The sequence below is a fragment of the Ammospiza nelsoni genome, chromosome 1 (assembly GCF_027579445.1).
Source record: "Ammospiza nelsoni isolate bAmmNel1 chromosome 1, bAmmNel1.pri, whole genome shotgun sequence".
Classification (NCBI taxonomy): domain Eukaryota; kingdom Metazoa; phylum Chordata; class Aves; order Passeriformes; family Passerellidae; genus Ammospiza; species Ammospiza nelsoni.
In genome coordinates, this window is record NC_080633.1 from 71,029,242 (window position 1) to 71,056,283 (window position 27,042).

Sequence of the window (27,042 nt, forward strand, 5' to 3'; positions counted from 1 at the left end):
GATGCCCTTCTGCTACCTCCATGTCTACAGCTACTCAAATTCTACAGTGATTTAGAGTGGCCTGGCTGTGAAGACCTTGTGGCCTGACAGGACTTCAACCAAGGAAAGCTGATTCAGGCTCTCCATAGAGCACATCATCCTCGAAGCTTTAATCACCAAATGTGGCCATCTATCTTATGAAAATGACATGTCCTAATTAAAGGACATGTTTCTTCAAGCTAACCAGTGAGTTAGTTATCTGGGAAAATATTAATGGGATGGCAAGCTCAAATGTCTTACTGGGCTCTGTTACCAAGCAGAGACTAGGATTGAGTCCAAACGTGATTGTGCTCTCCACCATTATTATCTTAATACATCCCTGAAATAAAAAGCTGAATAATAGAATGTGAAATTTGTTTGCAAGTGCCTCCACCAAAGTCCTAGAGAAGAAATCTCACCCTGGTCATGTGTCACTGAGCAATGGGAAACTGTGACCTTCACATGGTGTGAAGTTCCATTTTCCCCCAGAGGAGGGTGAAAACCTTCCCCCAGACATCTACATTCCCCAGCTCTGGCCTGGGAGATACTTTCTTCTACTTTCTGGGTCATCTTTGGCAAGCCAATCAGTCACTCCAAGCAAAATACCTTGCTTCATGAACCACAGCTTCACTTGCACACTCGGAGACCACACATGCCATAAAAGCACTGCTTAGCGGTAAGCACAGGCGGTGCACACCTATGGTCCTGCTGCTTTTTCTACCCTACAGTAGCAAATCAATATATTTGCATTATAAAAATATAAACAATATAGTAATTGTTTCTAATTCTGATTGGAAAAGAAATGGGCAGGCAAATAGGTATTAGCCAAAAAGTGGAACCCACAAACACCTCATTTTACTTTCAACATATGGGTTTAGATTGTAATCCCTTTAGTAAAAACTAGGTTTACATGATAGGCTGTAAAGTACTTTGCTTCAAACGCAGTCCTTTGGTTTTCCATCATCAGTTCAAATAAAAAATTTTATTTCTGACCTGCTGGCCACTTTCTAACTAGCCACTTTCAAATTTTAAGCCTGAGGGTACTGTTAGCCAGTAGCCAGACTTGTTTACCTCCTAATACAGCTGACATTAGACTGACCTGAATTTTACAAGCTGGGAACTATTATGTCACAGTGTATAATTACAACTAAACATATACTTTAAGAAAGAAAACAAGATGTAATATGGAAAGAATTACCAGTGGGTCAAGTTCGGGTCGTAATTTAGGATGCGAATGGTACCGCTTACTGTGCCCATCTTTGAAATACAACCTGCCCTACATTCTGCACAATACAAGAGTTCGTTTTTGAACCTTATTTTTTAAAAATTAGTAATTTATTGATGTTTTTTCCACAGAGAATGACGTTTTCTCATATTTCAATGAGAAACCAGGTGGATCCCAAATCCAGAGCGCTCGGCGATGTTGCTCAGCAGCCGAGGGGCAGCAAAGCCCGGCTGCTGGGGCGGGGAGCGGGCCCTGGCGGACTACAGCTCCCGAAGGGCTGCGGGCGGCTCCGCTTCCTGCCCGGGCCACGGGAACCCATGGAGCCGACGGAGGGCGCCGAGGGGGAGCGGGTGGTGCAGTGCCCGGTGTGCCTGCGGGAGCTGCCGGGCGCCGACATCAACACGCACCTGGACCGCTGTCTGCAGGCCGGCGGCGCCGAGGCCGAGCCCCCCAGCAAGCGGCCGCGCCTCGCCGCCGCCCCGCCGGGCGGCCAGGCCGAGGGACAGCCGGAGGAGGCCCGCCCGCCCGCCGGGTCCCCCGTCTTCTCCCTCTTCCACAAGGGCCGCGGCGGCGGGCAGAGCCCGGCAGCCGCCGATGAGAGGAGCGGCGCGGGGCGGGACGAGGCCGCCGTGCCGGGGGGCCATGGATGCGCGGCCGCGCTGTGCGGGGAGAGCCTGGCGCAGAAGCTGGAGGGGAAGCCCCTGGCCGAGCGGCTGCGGCCGGACACGCTGGGGAACTACGTGGGGCAGGAGCGGGTGCTGGGGGCGCAGACCCTGCTGCGGTCCCTGCTGGAGTCCCACGAAATCCCCTCGCTCATCCTCTGGGGGCCGCCGGGCTGCGGGAAGGTGAGTGCGGGCGGCCCCCTCGCAGCCGGCGGGGTCGGGCCGCCGCTGCTTCACGTGGCTTTTGAGGCCGCTGTACCTAAAACCTGCTAGTTTTCGGACTCTCTCTTTTCTTCGCCCTTCTGTCTTCTTGGTTTCTTTTGTAGCTTCCTTACGTTGGCTGATGTCCATTAGTTTTCACTTAAGATTACAAAAAAACACAACCTGCCTCGTGAATAAAATAGAATTGGTCCATCCCCATCAGCCCTGCTCCATGCAATTTGCTCTTTGGTTACACAAGGCCTCTCTTGCTTTCAGATAATTCAGATCTCATCATTCCAAAGTCTGTACCTAAAACATAAGCTGTGGTTTAGTTAATGGCTGAGAAGCTGAAAAACAGCCACAACACAGAATCTCTAAATATGTCTAGGAAACCAGCAGGTTAATACAGCACAGTTTGCGAGTACTAGGTTTGTTTTAGCCAATGAATTCTTGCCCATTAGGGAAGGCAGCACTGGTTTGGAAGCCAGGTAGCTTATGGCTAAGCACTCATCCACCTTCAACCACTTTTAGGCTGGTGGGTCTTTGTGGGATCTGACCACTGCATCCTCATGTCCTGCCTCCTTTAGCATACCAGGGGCCATCATGAATCCCCAGAGACCGTCTAGCACAGCAGTGAAGGGATTCACAGTTGTTGTGAGGGAAGGACCAAAGGAATGCCTCAGGTGTGGTTGAGCAGTGTTTAAGATCTCGCCTGAATTTTGTCCTGTTGTTCCACGTATTTCAGATTTGTGGTGTGGCAGGGCAAACAAAATACAGTTTTCTCTGTCAGTCTAATGTGTTCACAACATTTAGTTTCATCTATTATATATTTATATAATTTGGTGTGTTGGCTGTGTGAGAGTATGTTTGAGAAATCTGGGATAGGGGAAGCAATTGATGCTTAGCAGAGAAGTTAAGGACAGAGCAGCAGCTTGCTCTTATCAGCATACTTAATTGAAAATAAAAGAGACTTGCTGTGTGGTGTTTGAATAATAATGCTAATCAATCACAGTAAATAAGGAGCAGGTGTTAGAATGAGATGAACACCATTAGCAGTGATGCAGCACGTTTCTTAGGCTAGATAACATACACCTCAAGAGAACCATCTACTGAACTTCAATAATTGCCACTTCCTTTAAAATAACAAAGTAATAGCAGAAAGTAAGAGCTCAGAATAGATGGGATGAAGAAGGGCTGTCTCTGAAAACTGATTAAAGGGGAGGTGGATTGACTGAAGTAAGATGGCCAGAGAGAGAAGTGGAATTCAGTTCTTTAATAAATAGGAATTCTTTCTGAATAACACATTCAGGGGCTTGCTTCTATATTTTTTGTGGTCTCCTGCCTTTTGTTTCTTGTTATCTCTGTCAACAGCATGTGCTTGCTTTTTCATGAAGCCCTCTTTGCTCAGGAAAAAAATGCTGTACAAGTGCAGTGGTAGCAAAGCAAAGGCTGCAGAACAGTCTCTGCAAACTGGCACTGCTTCAGTGGCCTTTGAGTTGGGATCTGATGAATGCACCTGGCTTTGACCATGGAAGTGCTTTTTCATGAGCTTGTGAGAGCCTAACAGTTGTGTTCCAGGTCTCCTTTAGGAACCTTCTGTGGTAAGTGTCTTTGAGTAAAGGGTGATCTGTTTTATGCCTGTAATGTCACAGCTTTTGTTCTCCTTTCATACGGCACATCGTCCTCACCCATATGCTTTATGCATAATTGTATTTAGTAAGCTTGCTTTTCACAGAGTTTAAATTCTGTTGTTCGTCAATTGTCTAACAGTTCCACTACTCATCTGTTACATTTTTACTCACTGAGCAAAAATACTATTGGGTAACTCTTCTGCTTTCTAGGTTATTCCTTCTCAGCAGAGTTTTGAGTCTATCTGCTTTCAGCTGGCTCCTGATGAAACACCCATTATTGGCTGAACCAGAAATTCCTTCTGCAAAAAGTTGAACTTTGCCCCTTCACCCATGTTTATCAATATTTCTAGGATGGTGCTAGAGTAGAGTTTTATCTCAGGCCTTCTTCCCCATAAATCATAATGTCTGTCTGAGTTAAATAGCTAAAAGTTCTGTTCTTTTCTTGGATATGTCCTTATAAAATTCCTCTCCTGACAGATTTAACATGCAAGCAAAGTAGTCGACCTGAAGATGAAAAAGGAGATCTGTTCTTGCCTGCCTATCCCTCTCACTGTTGGAGTTGTGTGTATATAATATGTCTAAGAAGACATTCCATGAGAAAGCAATATTTGGCTTGAAAGATCCTGTAGAGGAGAAGTAAGCTCACTGCCTCAGGACCTGGTTGGACTGATCAGGAAAAACTGCTTCCATTAAGTACAGTGCTTTTCAGCAGTAACAAGGCCATAGGCTAAGCTCTGCCCATCAAAGAGCTAAAATAGCAGCATAATTAGATATGTTGGTCTAAATTCAGAAGTGCTGTGTAAGGTGGTCATACATTTCTTAAACCTCTACAGGCTCTTGCTACCCATGGAATCTGGTTGTTGCAGCCCATCTATGCCTTCTTCCATTTCTACAGCCAAATGCCATGGTAACTGATACTTTAGAAAGGGTAGAGCAGGACTAAGTAAAAAAAAACAAACTGAACATGGAATAAATCATTAGGGCCAAATTTCAAATCAATTTACATATTTTTCAATCTGGATGTTTATGAAAAATTGTAGTTCAAGAGCCTTTTTCTAAGCAAGAAGAAAATAATCTTGCTTGTTAAAGTGCTATAAATGTAATATTTCTTATTGTAGGTCAAGAGTATTTTTGGAGAATTTTTATCATGAGACAATAAAGCTAGGTACTAGAATAAAAACATGTGTGCTATGTAACTGCTCTGCCCAAGTTGATTTTGGCCTCAGCTGCACTTGAATATTGAAGGAAACATCCTCAAAACTGAAAAGACAAAATTGGGGTATTTCCGTTGCAATCCTTTTTTCTTTTGAGTTTCCATCTGTACTGAGTCCTCTTACTTTAAGGGAACATGATCTTTGTACCTTGAATCTGTCATCCTAATTACATAGGAAGCCAAGGTTTTCTGATGAAGACTTTGACTTTTTGTTTGCACTTTTGTCACTCTGAAGTGTTGAACACAAGAGCCAGTTTTCTTCTTTTAAGAAGCTGACCAGACTCAGGCCAGAAGAAACAGTGCTTGAAAGAGATGCCGTGGTTATTAACTTAGGAACAGTTAGCTTGTTCATACTGACTATGCAAATTTTTAAAGGCCTGTATAAATCCGAGTGTAATGTGAGTAAGCTGTGCTGTGATTTATGGCATCTTAATACAGGGATTTAGATTTTTGCATGTCTGCCATTGGGGCACCAATTTTAGTAAAGAGTTAGCGGGGGGACACAGCGTAACTTGAGCACCGAATAATTTTGCTGCCACAGATGAAGTTTAAGCCTTATAAACCTGAACATTCCGTATTTAAGTACAGTAAACATTCCCTCTTATGGCTGCTGTGTAACAAGAAAAAAATAGGTGGCAAGTGGCATGAACCCACTCCTTACAGAAGATAAGACAAAGAGCGTTCATGGATGATTATTTGAGGTTCATGTGTGCACTCCTGTAATAAGATAAAATATGCAATGTTGGTATGAGTGCAAAACATTAAAAACCCCAGTAAATGGTCTTCGAAGTTTCTATCAAATCTTCTCTGACATTATATTTTATTTCTAGGACTGCCTGTGTTTCTTTTCTTTCTTTGCATTCAATAAATGACCTATTGAAACACAGACAGAAAGTCCAGCACCTGTTTTGGTGCCCACATATTTATCATCACTTCTCAGTGCTTCCTATTTTGCTGATTCAAGTGGTTACCTAATGGGCTGTTTGATTGCTTGAGTATATTTTGTCTTCTCTTATTCATGCAGCTTGGGACGTGATTTGAACCATTTGAACTAATGAGTTCCTTCGATTGATTACCATGAAATTTTAAACGGAAAATGCATCATGTTTTTTACTGTAGTGTAAACTCAAAGTCCAGGACAGCTCTGAAAAATGGGTTAGCCATTGCAGTTACCTGTGTTTGCAACACTTCCTTTGCAGGGACCAGTGTTGTAATGCAGTGTGCTTGGTTTTGCTTATGCCAATCTAAATCAGGAATAACTTGGGGTGGCTCTCTAGGAAGAGAACGCTGGAAGAGAAAATACCATTGTATCCATAAAGCAGTTGGAATTTAAGTACACGATTCAGAATACAGCAAATGGAGATACAGCTCCATTTCAGCAAACATTATGCAATGACCTTGCATCTGTTTATGCTTGGTTGGGCTTGGATTCTGGAAGTGCTGTAAAGCACATACTGTGTCTCTTGTTCAGTGACACTTACTCCTCCAGTAGTATCTCAGTGGGCTATTTGGGGTTTGAGGAACCAAACAAGATGGGTAAGAATAGCATCTGCCCTTATATAAACACCAACTGCTGCTACTTTTGATTGTGTTTATCTCTATAGACAGTGTCCCCAGGCCATGTTCACCTGCTGTGCTGCCAATTTCCTTTAGACACGGCCTGGCTTATCTCCTGTGACGCAGTGTGGCACAGAGAACATCCACAGAGCTACATCCCAGAGAGCTGCTGCCCTGTGTGGCATCCAAGGATGCTGTTGGTGTCTCCCTCAAGGCAGTGAAACAGAGCACGGCCTTTCATGATTGCTTGGCAGCCACAGTGTGGCCCTGCTGCCAGCAGAGGGAGGGTTGAAGGTGAGGGGAGACCATTGATGGCAACACCTTGTAAACAAAGATTTGGAAATCCTAGCCAGAATAAAAGAAGAGCAAAAAATAGCTGCAAAGTCATGGTCAAACAGCTGCAAAGAAAATCAGGGTGCTAGTTCAGCACTCTGATAACATGGCTTAGACCCTACAGGTCTGTAGGTGTAACTAGCCTGTTGTGTTTTGCACTGGGCTTATCAGTCTCTTTTCATCCCTGCTACAAACATAATATACATTGTGGTTTGCTCTGGAACAAACCAGCAAAGTCACTTGTTGGGGAAACCTACATGCCAACTGGATTATCCGTGCTCAGGAATAATCCATGCTGTGCTGCACTTGTGCCAGTCTGTGCCAGATCTTCTTTGGTCACCTAAACATGGCCTGGCAGAGCCTACAGCCTTCCAGACTTCCTGGGAGAACTGTGTAGGACCTTGGGTTGCACAGTATTCTTGATATGGTCTAATCCTGTGTTCTAAGCCCTTCCCAGGTTTTTCCAATTCCACTTCCTGAAGTGAGCTAGGCAGTACCACTCTTCATTCTTGTAGGGAACTTTGGTGAGCTGATGTGGTGAGCATAGTTTAATGGCCTGGTACAGGGCTGCAAAAATCAATAAGACCATCTTACTTCTGAGCAGGTAGCACTTGAACATCAGCATCAATAAGACTGGCTTAGCTTGTATGAGCTTTTAACCCTTTCTTCCAGCCGTGGATGTGAGGGAGCTTTGACTACTGGCAGTGCAGAGAGGAGAGAAATACTTCATACTTAGGAGTGTTGCCCAGTCAGGGAGACTTCTGAGTATACAGAAAATTGTTGTCTCCTAGTACAAACACCCAGCTTACCAAACAGCAAATCTGATTGACTTTTCTGCTCTGACAGTGGGAGGTGTGTGGAGCCAAGCATGCTTTGTGGGTTGCTTTTGTTTCATCCATAACTTGTATCAAAGCCTTGAAAAATGAGTAGCATAGTTGCTGTGAGTGAGCTTGCTTGTTTGGGTTGGTTTTTTTTGGTTGGTTGGTTGCTGGCTATTTGTAAATCTGAGATAGTTTCAGCTGCTGGGAAAGGATATTCTCATTTGGGCTGACACAAAGCAATAGGTACAGGATGGTGAAGGAGAGTTTCAGTAGTTGAGTGTTTTTTCTGTGTGCAGTGAGTCTGGAAATAAATGGGTTGAAGTTAAGTGTTATTCATTGGTGAATAGCGGTTCGGAAGTTTCTTGGTAAATCTCTTTCTGTTTCAGAACAGCTTTTGATGATGTCACTGCTTTAGCTTGTCTAAACAGGTAGGTCAGTAAAGTCTCACAATATTCAGCATAAAAGTTGAGGTAATAGGTATGAGTTTGAATAGTTTGGCGTCATAGTAGAAGAGAACTAAGAATGGTTTCTAGAAGGGGCAAGGAGCTGTGAGCTCCTTGTAAGGTGTTATTTTTAGTGAAGTTAGCAAAAGATTAGTTTGCAGGATCACTGGATCACTCCTATTCTTAATTTGTGGGAAACAATATTCCTGCTCCTGCCCATAAAGAAAGAAACATGAACTAAATAAGAAACACCTGTAGAATAAAAGGAGTATTACCAATTTTTTTAAATTTTCCTTTTGTGCCTGTTATGCAGGTTCTGATTCAGGGGTACTCACAGTAAATTGCAACATCAGTGTCACTATTTAAAAAGATTTGTTTTCCAGTGTAAGAATCAAACATCAAAATTTATTTTAGATTATGAAGGATAATCAGTGTATTTTCTACTGCCTTATTCCATATCAGATTTCTAATTTTCTTCTTGTTCCTTAAATACATTGCCCATGGGGGAAAACTAGGAAATTAGCATGTGAGTTATAGGTGTTTTGTGCTACTGCCTTCATACTTAAGCTACTTTGCTTACATGAATTCTCTACTAGGTTTTGTGTTCCTTTAGGTAGCTTGTTACTGACTTTTGCTTGAGATGGTGGGAAAAAAGCAGCATAAAAATCCTGAACTCGTGGGAAGTCTTTCAGAGGACCAGGGAAAGTTTTGCATCTGTGTGATAGGCAGTTTGACTTGCTGAATGATTGATTGTGCAGAACAGAAGGAAGAGGCTGTGAACATGCCTGTCCTAGTCAAGCATTGCATTTGAAAGGCAATGTATGTTATTCTTATTGCAACCTTTGGTGACCCACAAGTTGGCAGAGGGAGAGAGGTATCTGCTGGCTGGGATCCGTGCAGCAGATTTCAAGTAGATTCTTGGTCTAACAGTAACTTTCAAACAAATCTCTTTGATTTTTTTCCCTAAATTAGAGTTAAAAATATGGACTCCTGTGCATGTGTATAAAACAAAGTCTTTACTGCTTTTTTTATAAATAACAAAACTCTCTGAGTTACAGCCAGGGTACAATGTGAGCTACCAGCCCAGTTGAAGCTACAAGAAGAATAGCTGCTTTATTTTTTTTTCTTTGTTGTCTCACCACTGCCACTTTTAGAGAAGGAAAAGGTACATTTTCCTTTTTCATCCTCAAATTTGATGTATTGGATGTTTGTGTGCTTTCAGAGATTTTTAAGGCATGGATATATCCTCTGAAGTCACATTCTGATTCAAGGCCCTTTTGAAAGGAAACATGAATTTTGGTTTTAACTTGATAACTCAGTTTCAAAGATATTTTTCTTTTGGTTTTGATGGGGTGGGGGTGGAATTAGCTTGTTATTTTCTCAGATCTTGCTAATATCTGTAGGCTTTGCTGCAAACATTTTCCAAGTGTTTTTCCAGTCTTGTCCTCTGCAATGATACAGCTTGAGGATGGGCTGGTGGATTGAGCTCCAGGAAACGAGGAAGGATCTGACATGGGGTGTGAGTCTTATGGCAGGACCTGAAATGACACTGCTTCTGAAGGCAATCAGGAAGCCCTTACTAAAACTGAAGCAAGAATAAATAACAATATATCCTTCTCCTTAGCCTCCCATTTTCTAACTTGGGCTGGTTGCGGTTTCAGGGACAAGGAAATCCGTTAAATGGACAGAGCAGGGTACTGCAACACCGTTGGTAGCCAAGTGGTAGGTGCTTGTTTCTGCAGCCTCCCTGCAAGAGGATCAGGTTGACACCACCTGCTGCTTTAACCTCAGCACTTAGAATATCTTCTGAGGTGGTTTTGTTGGCACCTGTCCCTGTCCTCATCTGCTGAGGCTCTCCTGTCTTCGGTCTGCTTTGGATCCTTCTCTACTAGAACCGTGAGCTTGATGGAAGAATCACATGTTTTCTCTAGCAGTACTTTCAAATAGAGGTACACACTCTTTGGGGCATACACCTGTGTTAACTAAGGATTGTGAAGGAAAGTCTCAAAACCATGTCTGTGATATGTTCTGGTGTAGTAAATCTACCCAAGTTGGTGGAGGTTGTGTCTGTGCTTAGGTAGGCTAAGTGAAATTCTAAATAAATTTAGATTTGAAGGGGTTGTTCATAAGGATAGAAAAACAACATAACTGCTTACTAAAAACAGCCAGTTTGTTCAGTCAGCTACCTTTTGCTTCTCTGGGTCAGCATTTGATTACTGTTAACTATTTAGATTTAAGAGTTATATTTTTTGAAGTACACATGTCAATTTCTAATGCTAATGTTCTCATGCTTTTGTAGAAACTGCAGTCTGATTAATTTCATTTCTATGTGTATTTGAAATATAAAAGGGTTTAGTTAAAAACATTGTAGCTTTTTATTTCTCACATGCAGTTGCACTGTAAGCTCTTAGGCAGGTGTCTTGGGGTAGTCCAGCATCTTTATCCACATGCTCCACAAAATAACTGCACAGGGAATTGCAGTCAGCCCGTCTTCTGTGACAGAAATGTATTTGGCAGAGAGTTCTTCCGTGACAAAGGAGACAGCTGTCAATGCTGTCCTTTTCAGTACTGAGGCTCACAGGGTCTGGTATGGAAAAGTGCAGGCATTGGAAGTGCAGCAGAGGAATTGGCAGCTACCTCTAGCAGGAAGTTTTTAAGTCTTCTGTGCCCTAGAATAACGTGAGCTAAAAGCTAAATATTAACTCTGTAAACTGTCAACACTGCCCCTGTGTCCAAAATCTATAGCTTTGTTCTTGACATATTTCCTTTAAATTGGTACTTTCTGTGTCTGAAATGATTTTTACAAAGCTTTCTCCTATCGCTGTTTCAGACTACACTGGCACACATCATAGCCAACAGCAGCAAAAAGAATGGCATGAGGTTTGTGACACTGTCAGCCACAAGTGCCAAGACAAATGATGTTCGAGATGTCATCAGCCAAGCCCAGAATGAAAAAAGACTCTTCAAGAGAAAAACTATCCTCTTTATTGATGAGATCCATCGTTTCAATAAATCTCAGCAGGTATTGTACTACACTGATGTTTTAAAAGAGCTTTTGTCAGCGCTTCTGTAAAATCTCCCACTTTGCCTTAAGGTGATACCTTCCTCTGGGCTTTTGATTTCAGTGTTAATACTTGTAGTAGATGAATTTGGCAGAAATATAAAAGTTAAATTCCTTAGCTGACTTCCAACCAACATTTAATTATTGTGATTCAGGGATTTAAATAAAAGACTGAGTTATATATAAATATGCCAGTCTTTATATGATACTTTTATGAAATTTTATTTTTTGCAAAGTCATGTTAGTAGTGTTTGCTGCACAAATCTTCATTTTAGCCTCCATTTGGGGGGGTAGCATTCTATATTACCTTTACAAAGGTCTGGAATGTGAATGTGCCAAATGTGGGTATTTTAATGTTGTCCTCTCTTCTGTGTAAGAAAAAAATAAGTCGTGGCATGGTACTTCAGGATAACACTGCAGCCATCACTTGGGCTTTTTTTCTTTTTTCTTTCCTAGGTATAAGGTTTTTTCAGTTGTGCCATGGAAAGCTTGAATTCTGTATGCTTGAATACTACAGGTTGCAGTTATTAAATTGAACTGTTCTGTAATCTTCCTGTAGTTTGCTGCATACAGAATTAAGCAGTGAATTGTAGCCCTAAAGGTTGATTCAAAGTATTTAGGAGTAGCGTCACTATTTGTTATCCTTGATAAGGCAATTTCTTGATTTCTTGTGTTGCCATGCAATAAACCAAAGTCATGCAAACCCAAAATTTGCAGATTTCTTTACCCTATTTCTTTTCACCTGGTAGGGTCATTCTCAGTGCAGTCATTTATTATTAAGGTGTTGTGTGCATGAAATTAAATAATTTCAATATCTGCAGATTAACTGCCTTGCCAGTGTGGTTATTTGTTTTATCAACAGGGAACCCAAAGTCTCACAAGACGCAAAAAAAAAGGTAGCCTACTCACATGGGATGTTTCAGGTTGTCATTGATCGAGATCAGCTTTTTCTGCTTCCCTCCCATGCTCAGGACACTTTCCTTCCGCACGTCGAGTGTGGGACGGTGACCCTGATAGGAGCGACCACAGAAAACCCTTCCTTCCAAGTGAACGCCGCTCTCCTGAGCCGGTGCCGGGTGATCGTCCTGGAGAAGCTCTCGGCTGAAGCGATGGAGGCAATTCTGATGAGGGCTGTCAGGTTCTTAGGGCTCCAGGTTGTGGGCCAGGGCGACCAGCACGGCACCCCTGCCACTGGCAGCAGCAGCAAGAGCTCGGAGTGAGTACTTTATGGGCTGCGGGGTGTTAACGTGCACAGCCCGAGGAGCTGACTGCCTGCCAGGGAGAGAATGAAGCAGTTGGGGGTGGGAAGAGAAACCCTAGCCACTTCTGATAGTAAAGAAAAGAAGTGGCAGCATATGGCAGGGGCGGGGGTGACAGGAGAGAGAGAATTCAGAGCATTGGCTCTCTCCATCCAAAACATAATCTCACCGTCTGGATTAGGACAGAATTTTATACTTGGATCCATAACTCCTGACTCACCCTCTCAGGATATTTAAATCTATTCTGCTGCTGAGGATTTGCTGAGGATTTGTCCAGACAGATAAATTCATATTAAACACTTTCTAAAGTTTTGGAAAAAACAACATCCAGATTTGTCTACAAGAGATGTTATCTGCCTTCTGAAACAGGAGGCTGGCAAATAAGAGTAATGCATGGTACTGTGGTACTCACATGCAAGCTATTACACTTCCTTCGTGTTGGTTCTTGGCTGCACTCCTTGTGATTTACAGTGCATTGGTGTGGTGGTGATTGACAGACTGTATGAAATAAATTTGAGGGAACCCACTTGAACTTTGTCACAGAATGTAAGCACAAAGAATTACCAACCTGAATGCTGAGGTCAGGACAGGTAAGGAAAGGTATTCTTTTTTTATTTTTAGGTTACCTGCCTCATGGTTTATTCATTTGTAGCTTTTATGTCTTGTGGTAATGTGAATTTTAGAAGAGAAGGCAGTACTGCATGTCAGCATTAATGTAGTGGCACAGCTGTGGTTGTGGCTACACCCTGACTGGGGTTCAGAGGCTTTCCTTTCTGTACAGGATTAAAGTACAAGGCATAGTTTCAGCTGCAGTTGTTTGGGTTTGGATTTCGCTGGACTCTCCATGTCTGTAACCTTCCAATAGCTATGGATGATTTAAACAGCGCGGTGCTTCATCAAACTGAAAGAAGTCTGGCAGGCAGACTGTCAGACTAACACAGTTTCAGAAATCGCTCCCTGGGGAGAGAGGGCCACACTCCAAAGGCAGTCATGGGAGCCAAGCCTTTAAAAATAAAAATGGGGGTTTGAATGGAGGAGGTTTTGTTGCAGTTGTGTCTTTCTTATCTTTCATTATGCAGTCTGGTGCTGAGCTACAATTCCTACACTCTGTTGCTGATAAGTTCAGATTTTTATAAGCCATCCACCCTCCCGTGGTTCTGGTTCGGATTTCTCATTGATTCCTGCTTCTTGCTTCAGTGTCCATACCATTTCCGCTTCTTCATTTCCTCTCCACTGCTCTGCAGGAGCAGCTGTCTCAGCTTTTTATGCCCTTGCCTCTATGGAACAGAACTGTCATTAGATGCAGGCAGATAACTGTTCATGCTGTCCTGAAGAATAAATGGAAATCACCAATTACAATTTATTTGATTGTTAATGGTGCTCACCTTTATACCAGAGTGAGAAAGGGAGCTGTAAGGCAGCATGTCCCCAAACTATGGGGTGTACCCACTTTGAAAATGCTGCAGGGGTCTAGCAGGAAGGCACAAGAGATGTGTACATTGAATTTTTGGTTTCATTTCCCATGTTAGTCTCGCTTTCCAAGCCACAGCAGTGTAGTATGAAGTACTACACTGCTGTGTAGTACTTGGCCACAGTTAATCAGATGGTTTTGTATCACATCAGTTGTCTGACAGGATGGCTTACCTAGGAGATTTTGAAGGAGAGGATGATTCTTTGTGGTCTCTCTTGTTACCTTGAGGAATATGGTGAGGGTGAATCTTCCTTAGCCTTTACAAGCATCTTATGTGCTTGGCAAGGATGCAGCCATCCCCTAGTGATTCAATGGATTTCATCATCTGCACTCCACAAGGAAAGTGTGCTCTATCCAAAACTGTTCCCTTAGATTTTCTTTGTGGATTTTTCTTATCTTACTTCCACCATTGGTGCAGATTTCTGATAAGGTTAGATCACCTGGATTCTCTTTCACTCCCCTGTGGCCTTTTCTTGCTCTAACGCTGGAGCAACTAGCAGTGAGTTTTACTTCTTGGATATCTTTCTGTTTGTTGTGTCATCATGGCTCACAAAGGTTCTTTGACAGTTTTTATGTTTATTACTGGATTTCTTTAGGATAATATGTGCTTTTTGTTATATTTGCATCAGCATTACTGCCATCAAACTGTGCCTCTGAAGTCTTGAGTAAATCTGAAGACTGTACTTTACTGAAGTCTTTACAATCTGAAGACTGTACTGAAGTATAGTCTTCAGTATACTGAAGATGGAGAAACGAGAAAGGAAGAAACATACTCATGATGAAGAAAAGTAAAAAGTCAATGTTAAAGATGTTTTTTATTGCTGCAACTGCTTGTGCTTTCTGCAGTTTATGCTGTGTCAGTAGTAGCACCAGCTGTTCCAGGTGTGCACTGATACATTACACTTGTACTGTGTCAGTGGTGGAAGAAACCAAATTCTTCTCTTGGCTTTTTATTTTTGCCATTCAAGTGCTGCCCTCAGAATGGTATCTCTCATTGAAGTCAGACAGTAAACTGGATGGTTGATTAATGTGTCTGAAGCTAGATAGCACAGAAGGCACACAGCTGAGGGAAATGGAAGGAACCCCAGGTTCCTGTTGGCAAGCCCAGACATCATGCAGTTCAGCTTGCTACTGGCTGTATTACAAAGTTCTGGCGTGTTTCGAATTCACTGGTTCGTAAATCACAACACTGAAGGTGGAATTCCTTTGGATCTTCAATGTTCAATACTTTCTTGAAAATTTTTCCTTAGTTGAAATATCCATTCAATTGCCTTGCAGGAAATGAGTTGCTGAGGTGAGACAATGCTGTAAGGTAGTGAGAAGTGCATAACACACTGCAGTAGTTCAGTTGAAGAACTGTATTTGCCTGTAAAAGTGTTGCAGTCTGCCAAGGAGCGAACATAGTTTGAATAATTGCACTGAGAAAGTAAGAAAGTACTGATTTATGTGGGAAAGAAGCAATGAGTGCTTTATCTCGTTTTGCTCAGTAATTTTTTAAATCTTTGATCACACAGGTTCTCCTTGCTTGGGCTTCCTTATATTTACTCCGTGATACTGCTTATTCTCTCTTGTCATTGGCTCAAGTGCCATGGTGCTGTGTAGGTTTAATGGGTTGTTCATCAGACATTTCATGTTGGTTCTTGGCACAAACTGTCTCAAGGGAATAGTGATAAAGTGGACCTGGAAGAAGGATTTATTATCCTGTAGTGGTAGTTTTCCATTCCTTGAGCTAGTATATCACCTTCAGCCCAGTGAGTGATGGATCCCAGCACGTCCCTTTTGGCTTGTTTATGTTTTGGTCTCCGTATCATTGGTTACAAGGTACCAACATTGACCATTGGCATCCAGTGGGTGTTCGGTGTTAATTTTGGAAGTTGAATAAAATATGGGATTGCCCATCTGCAAGCATATCAGGAGCTTGGAAAGAAGTCAGAAAGCATGGCAGTTATTCTGCCTTGTGGTTCTGATGGGTGCAGAAGTTGGATAAACTGGAGGGAGTAGGGCACTTGAGCTTCTGAAGACAGGATGGGCTTAAAAATGTAAAACACAACAGTGGGTTTTGGAAGCCAAGGTATTGAAATAATTGCCATCCTGATTTTGAAATTAGACTCCTGCCTAGTGAAGTTAAATAATCGGAAAATGGAATTTAATTGCTCAGAAAAAAAAATCTCAATTCAGTTGTTCTGAGTATAATATTTTATTATTTTGAAATACCAAATGTGTATGGAGCTGAGATTATGCAACAGGAAAGCATTGTGTTATTTCCAATCAGTGATTCTCATCAATGTGCTGTGCAAGCAGCTTGTATGTGGAAGTTTTCTCCATTTATTGTTGTTCTTTATCACATCCTGCATGTCGTGCTATTGTAGGCATGGACTGCATCAGCCAATACATAATGCATTATTTAAATTGGAATTGCCATTACCCTTAGGTTACAACTGAATTTCACCATGGAAATGGACAAGGCCACTGCTTGTAACCAGCTTTTTCATACTTTCTTGTGAATATTTGTTTCACTTCCTGTAATATAAATTGCTTACATTGAGTCAACAGGGCAGTTAGAGTCCTATAGTGAAACAAGAGACATGAATTCAACTCAGCTTTAAATTAGCAGGCAAATGGCAAAAGTGCTCTTGAGGCCTCAGCTTTTTTTGGGAAAGACTGTACTTAACTTCTTCCAAGGTAGTACCTGCCTTTTACTGCTCTCAATGCTTCCCCTTTACTGGCATCACTGTCTGCAGTTGTGGTATCTGTGCGAGGAGGCCTCAAGCACAGGATGTGTTTCTCTGTAACCAGCAGGCAAAGAGCTTCGTCCTTGAAGGTGAAATCTTCTCTCAAGTATGCCCTGCTGGTGTGTGAGAAGTGTTTGCTCATCATGTTGTATATTTGGGGTTGTTTCTGCTGAAGGAGGCCTGAGCAGCAGGATGTCTGTGTGTAGTGCCTGCTGGTTTTTTAAAAAGAGCATTTGCTTTCCTTGCTGGCTTTTTTAATTTAATGCTTATGAGAGATCTGGTACGGTACCCATCTGTAGTGCTGAGGGATGAATGTTGCTTCCTGATTTTCAAGGAATTTGATGCTTGAGATAATTGACTAAGTCTCTGTGCACTTGCATTGTTCTGCTTCTTTGTTCAAAGATGGTGTTTGAAACACCCTGGCAAAAGTGCCACTCTGTGTGTGTTAATATTTTTTACTAGATTCATCAAATGCATGGGAAATAAGGAGGTGGAAAAAAGTCATGACGAGATGCATGTGATGCATCTGTTTTTGCCAGGATGTCATTCCTACTGTCTACTCTCTGCAGCATGGGGTTTGCCCCTAGAAGACATTTGTCAGCTTTCACTTGCAGTGGTTGATTAGGATTGCAGCTCTACTAGTTCTTCCTTTTTATGTGTGGCCATGAGAGGACTCAAATATGAACTGCTAAATTTTTTCCAGAACCTACAGTCTCTTTCTTTTGTGTGACAAGTGCAGAGTGGGTTTCCAAGGAGGAGGAGATGGCAAGTAAAGAAAATCAATGGACACATCTGTCTGGGAATCCTGATGCTGCCTTTTTCTACACCACTGGTAGTAATAGTAACACATCTTTTGGTAAATGAAGATGCAGGGCTGTTGTGAATCCTTAATTATTTGACACACAAGAGCTTCATAAGAAACAGCCTCTCACACCAAGCCCTATGTGCTAATCCTTACTGATACCTGTCACTCTTGATTTACAGTGCAGCTACTACAAGTGGCTCAGTTCGGGCCATTAATGTCATGTTTTAATTCCATTAGCTGCTGTCTCAAAATCAGATCAGTTACACCTTCTGCCTTAGTTGTTACCTTTTCTACATAACTGACGTTTGAGGGTTAGATCCCCAACAGGGTGCCTGTGAAACATGCAGAGGTGAGCTGGTTTGGATGTGTCCCAACAGTGAGGACTGCAGCCTAGCGGGTGAAGACCTAGAGACAAAACTTGAGGACTTCATTGTTCTCACAGATTTTTCATGGACTCACTAGAAGATCTCAAGAGATCCTGCTGCTGCATTTCTCAGGTCTTCTCATCTTCATAGAATCACTGAATATTCTGAGCTGGAAGGGACCCACAAGGATCATCAAGTCCAACTCTTAACTGAATGGCCCATACAGGGATCAAACCTTTGATGTTATTAACACCGTGCTCCAATCAACTGAGCTAGTCTCAGTGATTTGTTAATTTAGAACATGATTTCACTAGAATTTGGCCTTTTTAACATTTGTGAAACACTTGGAGCAGTAGATGGCAAGAAGAGTGATGGACATGTATTGGGATGCAGCTTCTTTCTAATAAGATTTTTTTTTTTACCCCAGTGACTAAGTTGTAATATGAAAAGAGTAGGATGCACTGTGTTTTACATTGTAAACAGCCTTTCCAGTTGTTGTTTTCTAAAGAACAACTGATAGCACCTCTTGCTGTTGTTAGTAGTTAGTTCAAAACATCATGCTAATGACTTTATAACTCACTATATTCTCTTACCTGCATTTGGATAGCTTGCTGCCTTTTCACTGTTCTTCCACTAAGGAATTTGAACTGCCACCAGTGAAATGCTGATGGAGTAAAACCTTGTAAAGTTCAGCTAGCTGTATCAGAACTAGGCTGTGGTGAAAACCTAAACCTAGTTTTTGTTGAATTTATTGACGTGAGGAAAAATAAAGGGGTTAAATAGATGAGAGCTCCTGCCCTACATTTTTTGTGTGCAATTGTATTTAGCAGGCACTGGAGCAGGAGGAAGAGGATGGGCCCCTGGTTCTGCAGGACAAGTTAAGGCAGCTCTTAAACCCAGCTGTGCATCAAGAATCTTTGTAAAGAAACATCATCTCCCCAGCACAACAGGCAGGGAGAGGAGTGCCATGGGGGCTAAGGGTGTGTGGTTATTCTGTTGCAGATTCCCGGTGTACATAGAGGAGAAAGCTCTGAACACGCTTGCCTATCTTTGTGATGGGGATGCCAGGACTGGGCTGAACGGACTCCAGCTGGCAGTTCAGGCCAGAGTAGCAGCGGGAAGGAACGCTCCTTTGAACACCTCTGCCAAAGGTGGTGCTGCACATAGCATTCTGGTAACAGAAGAGCATGTAAAGGAGGGGCTCCAGCGGTCTCACATCCTGTATGACCGAGCAGGTGAGTCACAGATGCAGTTTCTGAGATGCAATGTTCTCCAAATGTGATAGCTTCTCTAATTCCTCTTTCTTCTCCCTTTTTTGTTCCAGCTGCTCTACTGAAACAGTGGTTGTACTGAAGTTTGTCCCAAAAGTTACTTTTCCTCTACAGTGCCGTTCAGCTTGAAATTACTTCTCAACCAGGAAGTGTAGATTAGCTGAAAGACCCATTTGCTGTCCTGAGAACAGTTAGTTGCACGGTGAAATTATTTGTTATTTAAGGTCTATGAGGGTTTCAGTGAAAGGGGCAGAAGAATTTCATGAGGACATTTTTCTTGAAGGGCTGGATATCTTCCATTGCACTTTTACTCCTTTGAAAGTCTTGGGAGTGCTCAGATCCACAGCAATATGTTATGTCAAAACCTGAGCAGTTTGCTTTATTTTTAGAGTTGCTTTTTAAGGTAATGAATTCTGTAGCTTGCTTAGGGCAGGCCACATAAATCGCATTGCACTTAATGCTTCCTAGAGTGATAACCACTCTTGCGAAATTTGTGACTTGGCAATCTTAGGCATCACAGTAGCTGGCCACTAAACCATTTTATGTTAGAGGGTTAAAAATCAGTGAGTGTCAGAATTAGGTGAATCCCCTTGAATGAATATGCTGGTTCTTCAGCAACACTTGAATGACTGTGCAGAATAGTATGAAATGATTATGCCAAGCAGTATTTGAAGAACTCATTTATTTTCTTTTTTTTTTTTTTTAGGCCATTGTTTCTGATATGCTGCATTAACTGCCACTATTCAAAATCTGTGATGAGAGCTTTCTTGAGGCTGGTTATAACATATGCCCGCCTGCAGCCTTCTTGCTACAAAGAAATAATGATGACTCACTCTCAGGGGAAAGGCAGCTGGGCAGATACTGATCTAATGGCAGCTGAGAAGTCAAGGGCAGGCAGGGGGAGGGAGAAGAAACATTTTATGGGGTCTGTGGCAGGAAGAGGTCATGATTAGAAGGAAGTGGAAAATCTGACTGGTTCGCTGGTACAAGTCTCTTGCACAGCATAGGTCCCTTGTGTGTTTGCTGTCGCCTTGTGGCCACTGTCACACAGAACTCTTGGCTATGTCACCTTCTTGCTCTGGTAGAGATGGCATCTTCCTGAGGCTTGCATCAAGTCTGGGTAGAGTGTGTCAGGCCCTTCTTTGTTTCAGTAATCTTTGTTGTGGTTTATTGCGGGGTTTTTGGTTAGAGATTTTCAGAATGGTGAAAGCAGTGAAAACTGTTTTTCTGGGTTGTATAAGTGCCAGAAAGCCTGACACCGATATTGTCACAGTAGCAGGTTGCCCAAGTACATGTCTTTTCAGAATTTCTTCTGTAGAATGGTCTGTGTTGTCCACTGACTGTTGGCTGCAGGTTGACCACTTTTGTCCATAGTAGAGGTAGCCATTTGTCCTAAATACAAAGGACTTTCAGATGGCGGCTACTGCATATATTTTATATTTTTTTTGGTAGCATGTTTTAGCTAACACCTTTTGAATCACAGCTGTGGTGGTGGGATCTACAGTCCTCTAAAATAAAATGCTTCAGTCTTTTAAAGTGGAGGGTCTAATCATGATAGAAACAACACACATGTGTTGCATGTTCATGTAGAAAACACAAAATAATTTATTAGTGTTCAAAGAGTAAATATGGACTTTTTATTTTACATTCTTTTTTGTTAACCTTCTGCAAAATTTGCCAAATACATGTAATTCGGCATTCTCTTCTGTATTTTCATCAAGTAATCTAGGAAAGAAATCATTCATAATGCAGTTGTTATGCTGTTGTTCTAATCTATGTGCAGACATGTAAAGAAAAGGTTTTTGTGCAGATAGTTTTTGCATTTTAGCTGGAAGGACAAAGAAACAACTTTAATCAAATTTCACTGCGAGCAGCTGCCTGAAACCCTTGCAGTTGGAGAGGAGACAAAAACTGTTAGTAATATTTTAGCTTTTAATTGCAGTTGGTAAAATTTTGATCCTTTTAGTAAAATGATATAGCAGCCAAATTCATTGAAGTTTACCAGCAGATGGGCAGTGACTAGATCTTTAAAACAGAGTTGTACTGTTGCCCCTTCCTTTTACAGATTGTATCACTCTGCTAGCACTGATTTAATAAGATAAATCAGTAATTTCACTGCCTCTGTGGTGACATAACTTCATGTATGGTAAACACTGGGAATGTGTTATGCTGAAGTTAATTTATTCTGCAGTCTGGAACACAGTTTTTCATTTACCTTCTCAGGAGGAGAAAAGAGAAGGTATCTCACTCTCCTGGGTTTGCTGTCAGGGCAGAGCTTAGAGCCATGTGGATGGGAATAAGTTGCTATTCCATACCATGCACATCATTGCTGGGGTAGGGGAGTGGCTTTTTTGGAGTTGGATTCCTAACTGGTGTTAAATCACCTCACTTGCACCATAATGGTTTTTTCCAGCTCATTTTTCTGCTGGATCAGAATGAGAAGTCTTCTCATCCATGCTCTTGGTCTACTCTTACTTACAAGGCTTTATTCTTTCCTTTATCAGTGAGCAGTTTGATGTTTACCTTTGCCTAAGATAAGAAATAATTTGAGATGGGGACTGATTTTAGTTTTGCCCACTGCTTTGTGAATAGAAATGGTTTAAGAAGCTCCAATATTAATTATGGTCAGTGAACAAGACCTTTTCCCATATCTTCTACCAATATGACTTGAGTTAAATCAGCACTTTAAACTAGCCTGAAAACTCCTCATGAGCACATAAAGCAATCTGTGGGCATATGTCAACAAGATTTATATATCGGTATATGTCAGACACTAGAAAAGCTCTCTCTTCCACAAAGCCTCTTGTGCAGTGTCTTATTTCAGAGAGGTATTTGCCTTTGTGGGAACTGCATAGAGAAAATTTATTTTGATTTCAAAAATTCTTCATAGTTTTGATTTCAAGAGGCATCTGAGATACAGCAGAGATAGATAAACTGGTATGTGAATGTCTCTCAACTGAATTGATAAGGCCCAAACCTATATGTTAGCTAACCAGCATGAGAAGGCTAATAAATAAAGGTCTACTAAAAGTTCTCGGTTTTTTTAAGCTGCTTTTGGTATCTCAGGCTATCTATAAACTGTATTTTTAGACAGTTTAGAAATGTATTTTTAGACATTTTAGAAATGAAAAATCTCTCTCCAATGCACATCACTGTATTTTGTCTTTACTTGATAGTGCAACGTGACTATACTGAAGTATTGTCATTGTAGCTCTGTCACCAACACGAATTTTGTAAGGAAGGAAATAAGAAGCAAAAACTAATTCCCTTCTCAGCCTGAAGTCTGAAATTCCCTGCAGGTTTATATATCTAAACCAAACCTATCTGCTGGATTCCTTCTGCCTCTCCAGCTGAAATCCTCACATATGGCATTTTACAGTAGCCCAAACAGCACATAAAAGCCTCCAGCAGAAAACTCTGGATGAGTGCAACCTCTGGAGATATTTAAAGGCCATCTTCCTTACTTTTAAGAGACCAAGAGACGCCTCTTGCAAGAGGATGATGCGAGTTCAGCTGCTCGGGGTTACTGCTCCTGACTCAAGTGTTTTGGTGGAGCAGGGACGTGCTGTTTGTGTTGGCTCCAGTGAGGGCTGCATACCAGGGCTCTTTGTGTGGAGTCCTGGCAAAAATAGCTGTCTGACTGCCTGTGCTCACCAGCAACCTCTTGAATTCCCCACAGAATCACACTCTAGCAGGAGCAGAGATGAGGGCAGTGGACCTGGGAGGTGGAGGTCTTGCTGACTACAAAAGGAACAACTACAGCAGCATGGTGGTGTTGGTTCCCAAACTCACTCAGGCAGCCCTTTTATTTTTCAGGGCCTACAAGTCACTGCTGTGTTCTGATTTGGCCCTCAGGCTGTAAATCCTTTTAGCCTTAGGAAGAAGAGGAATATTAACAGATGGCTGTGCATGCAGCCAGTTGCCTTTACAACACATACTTAGCTGTGAGCCAAGGAATGCTAGGCACTTGAAAAATAAAAAAAGCAGATAACATGGAAATATTGCAGCAAAATACTCTTACAAGTTTGATTAAAAGACATGCATAAGAATCAAAACCAGTTGAACAGAGGAAAATTGTAAGCAGGAAGGGTCTCATTCAGTGTTTGTAATACTGACTCCCTATTTTTAATTGTAGCCCTAGAAGATCTGTGGGATAGCTCTGTTTCTCCTTAGAGTCCAAATCTAATAATATATTAAGCTTAAATATTAAAAAAAAAAAAAAATCCTTGTAATTCTTTCAGTCTTCCCACTTTTTACTTAGAAACCTGGCATTTCAAGTGTTGTTGCAGTAGGGCAAGTGTCCACACTTGAACTCAGCATTTCTTAGGGGTTTCCCAGGGTTGTGCACTGCAATTCTGTTTTTTCTAAATTGTATGGTGTTCCATCATTGTATATCCATGGCATTTCCTTTTTTCTCACCCCTATAGAGCACATCAAACTCGTGTTTTACTGCGCATTTCATTTTCAAGTTTTAGATTATATGAAATGTCGCTTTTCTAAAATATCACTACTGTATTACTGTATCCAGTGCTGTCTTGTATCACTGGATTTCTCTTGATTCGTGTGTTGTCTTCTCAGATCTCTGTGTGTGTCCAAAAGCAATGATCATCTATTTCTTTGTGCTTGTACTTTTTGGCAATTACAAACTATTTATGTAGAGTTTTCTTCCTAACTGCTTAAGATATCTGGGGTTATCTTTTTTTTTTTCTTTTGAAGGGAAGGCACTTAGTTTACAAAACCCAAATTGTTTGCCTAGCAATGTTTACAAAAAAACAACTTCCTTTTCATCAGCAGTTGCTCTGATTTGCTTATGTAGTTAGGGAATGATTCACATGGGAAACCATGAAGGCACTGCAAACAATAATGAACACTGTAACCACATATCCCTAAAAAGAGCTTGAAAAAGCACCTTATGTTTACTGATGTAATCGAGTAAAATATATTCTGTTCCCTTAAAGGCATTTCACTTAATTTCCTCCTAACAGCTTTGTGTATTGCTTCTCCCCCATCCTGAACAGGAGAAGAACATTACAACTGCATCTCTGCCCTGCACAAGTCTATGAGAGGCTCTGATGAAAACGCCTCCCTTTACTGGCTTGCTCGAATGCTTGAGGGCGGTGAGGATCCACTCTATGTGGCAAGGAGGCTGGTGAGGTTTGCAAGTGAAGATATAGGTCAGTATTTGCACTATTTCACATGGGGAAATCATGTTGAATGAAGATCTGCCAGGCTTCTCTGGTTTCTAAAAGCTGGCTTCTGAAAAACAAATGCAAAATATGCAGAATAGGTACAGAATACTGAAATGCTGCACATGGCATAAAAATTTTGTGTATGCAAGCAGAGACCTACATGAGGTATCATTGTGATGATTACCTATTTCAGAAAAGACAAATGTGTTTGAGGTCAGGGTTGGTGTGTATTAATATGGATTCTTTTAAGCCCTGCTGGTTAGTAGGTCACCAGTAAACTTGTGCCAGCACAGAGTGTGTATTTCAGGAATGTCTGATTTTTTAATAAGTCTGGCACATGAATACCTACCATGACCTGCATTCCTTAGGTTTAATAGCTGTAAGGCATGTTTATTTACTTATCCAAAGTAGTAGATCCAGCAACACTTTTAGCACATATGTGATGGGTGAAGAGTTAGGAGAGCTGTGAAGCTATGTCTGTATAGCAATGTTTCCCCATTTCTTTATTAATTTCAAAAGGTAGGAGAATCGTATGTGGTCAGCTACTGCTCAGGCTGCCACTGTGTGGCAGCAGATTCAGTCTAAATCATACACACAGCTTAGACTTTTTTTTTTTCCTTTTTTTTTCTTTTTTTTCTTTTTTTTTGTGGGAGGAGGAAAGCTTGTGGAAGGAGGGAGTGTATCTTATGTATGATTTGGTATTGTACCAGGAATTCCAGTATCTGAATAAGTAACTCTGAAATATGCAGGAAAGGGAAAAATAGTTTAAAAAAAAAAAGACATTAAGTGAAGTAAATAGACTCTAACCTGCTTTTATCTGATCCCTTTCTGTAGGACTGGCAGATCCTCTGGCTTTAACACAAGCAGTTGCTGCTTATCAAGGCTGTCACTTCATTGGAATGCCTGAGTGTGAGGTAAATGCTTCATTAATTCATTGATTTGAAAGTTCTGCAAACTGTAAAACCTATCTGTAACTATAAAAAGAAGCAGATTGCAAGGACAGGACAGACTTAGTTACTTGTTCATTGTGCATGTCCCTTCTTTGACCAGAGAACATTGTAGGTCTTAAAATAGATGCTGTAGTTTAAAAAGAAGTCACTGCATATTTATTGTTAAAATGTGATGCATGAACATATATAATTTTTCTCTGGTTTTTTTCTATGATAGATAAAGTAGCTGTTATTTTCTAGTAGTGAAAACCATGGAGCTATGGTATTGTTAAATAATTCATCTTGTTTTAAGTATTCATATTATAGTAGCAGGCAGAGGTCAGTTTTACATCCCTGCCATGCTGTACAACCAACCTGAATAACGGGCCTTTTCCCAAAGGGCTTAAAAGAGGTAATTTAACCTTTCACTCTGCTTGTTTGCAGGTGATTCTAGCACAGTGTGTAGTGTACTTTGCCAGAGCCCCAAAGTCTATAGAGGTGTACAGGGCATACGGCAACGTCAAGGAATGCCTGAGGATGCACACAGGACCACTGCCCCCTGTTCCCCTGCACCTGAGAAACGCCCCAACAAGGCTCATGAAGAACCTGGGCTATGGAAAAGGCTACAAATACAACCCCATGTACAAGGGACCTGTGGAGCAGGACTATCTACCAGAAGAGTTGAAAGGAACAGACTTCTTCAAGGAACGAAAAACGTGACTGCTGTGCTCAGAATCGGTTTTGATTTTATGACTCATACATTTCTACTGGGATCAAAATTCCCCTTACAGTGTCAGCTGCCTGTTACCCTGGTTAAAAGGATTAAACCACCAAGCCTTATAGATACTTTTTTATCCTTCTGCTTTTATTGCTACTGTTCAGAAGATATTTTGTAAAGGATTGCAGTTAGGCAGTGTAGAGATGCAAAATGAGCTGTATCCATATAGTGCTGTCACTGGTTTAAATGAAATTAAGAAAACAATGAGACTTGTGTTTCTGACTCTTGCTGTGACACAAGAAATATTACTGTGCTGCTTTTTAAAATCAGTGGCTATTTCAGATTTTGAGAACATTATTTTCCAGAAAAATAGTAAATTGTACCTGCTCTGCTAAAATACTGTACAAAATATAATTACAGAGTAATTTTTGCTGTTATGATCTTTCAGAGACCAATTTTGTACAACAGTTATTAAACCAATAAAGCTGTTACAAATAGTGTCTATGCATTTGTTTAAATACTCCTATGACAACAGTGTGGTTTTGAAAGTTTGATCTCCCTTTAATTTTATTATCCCTTCCTTCCAGAGCAAGTTAAATTCATTTTGTAAGCAAAATAGTCATGAACATGACCACTGGAGTGATACCAAGCTCTTCGCACTTCTCTCCAGCTGTGATATGACCCAGCCACCTGCAGGTCAGCTGTCCGGACCACACCAGTTGCAGGTGAGTGTTTCTTGACACAGAGGTATTTGTGCTGTGTAGTGTTTAGATCAGAGGGGTTGCCACAGCCACATGTCTGGAGCTCATTCAGAGCAATGTTCACAAGCCAGGAGGCCTGTGGGCTGAGAACGCAGTGCCAAGTCCAGAAGCCAGCTTTATTCTGCTTATTCCTCTTAATTCTCAAGACAGATTGCTGACCTTTGGCCTTGATCAAAAGTTTTGGATATACAGCCTCCAAAGTTTTGTGATTTGTATTGGAGATTAATTTTGTTGTGAGATTGCCTTCATATGAAGTTCTGTGTGACGTAGGGGGTCAAGCCAAAGATCCTGGTGTAACTGAAATGTTTCAGAAACTGAACCTTTTGCATGACTATGTACTGTTAGAGGGTTTCACTCATATTCTTTAAACATTTCTA

General features: G+C 41.5%; 2 protein-coding genes across 2 annotated transcripts in view; one reads left to right on the plus strand and one right to left on the minus strand.

Annotated features, from left to right (window-relative positions):
• The window catches only part of MYLK4 (myosin light chain kinase family member 4), a 70,686-nt gene extending 69,398 nt beyond the window's left edge, over positions 1-1,288 (minus strand). Inside the window, exon 1 of the mRNA XM_059467658.1 lies at positions 1,217-1,288. Coding sequence (XP_059323641.1) covers positions 1,217-1,275 — 59 coding nt within the window. The 5' untranslated portion in view covers positions 1,276-1,288. The remainder of the gene's footprint in view (positions 1-1,216) is intronic.
• An 89-nt stretch (positions 1,289-1,377) lies between these two features.
• On the plus strand, positions 1,378-26,401 carry WRNIP1 (WRN helicase interacting protein 1). Its single transcript, XM_059467672.1, has 7 exons — positions 1,378-2,088; positions 10,935-11,126; positions 12,137-12,381; positions 18,800-19,032; positions 24,087-24,242; positions 25,092-25,171; positions 25,631-26,401. Exons 1-7 carry the CDS (start codon positions 1,378-1,380, stop codon positions 25,904-25,906), a joined length of 1,893 nt encoding a protein of 630 aa, XP_059323655.1. The 3' UTR covers positions 25,907-26,401.
• The last annotated feature ends 641 nt before the right edge of the window (positions 26,402-27,042 follow it).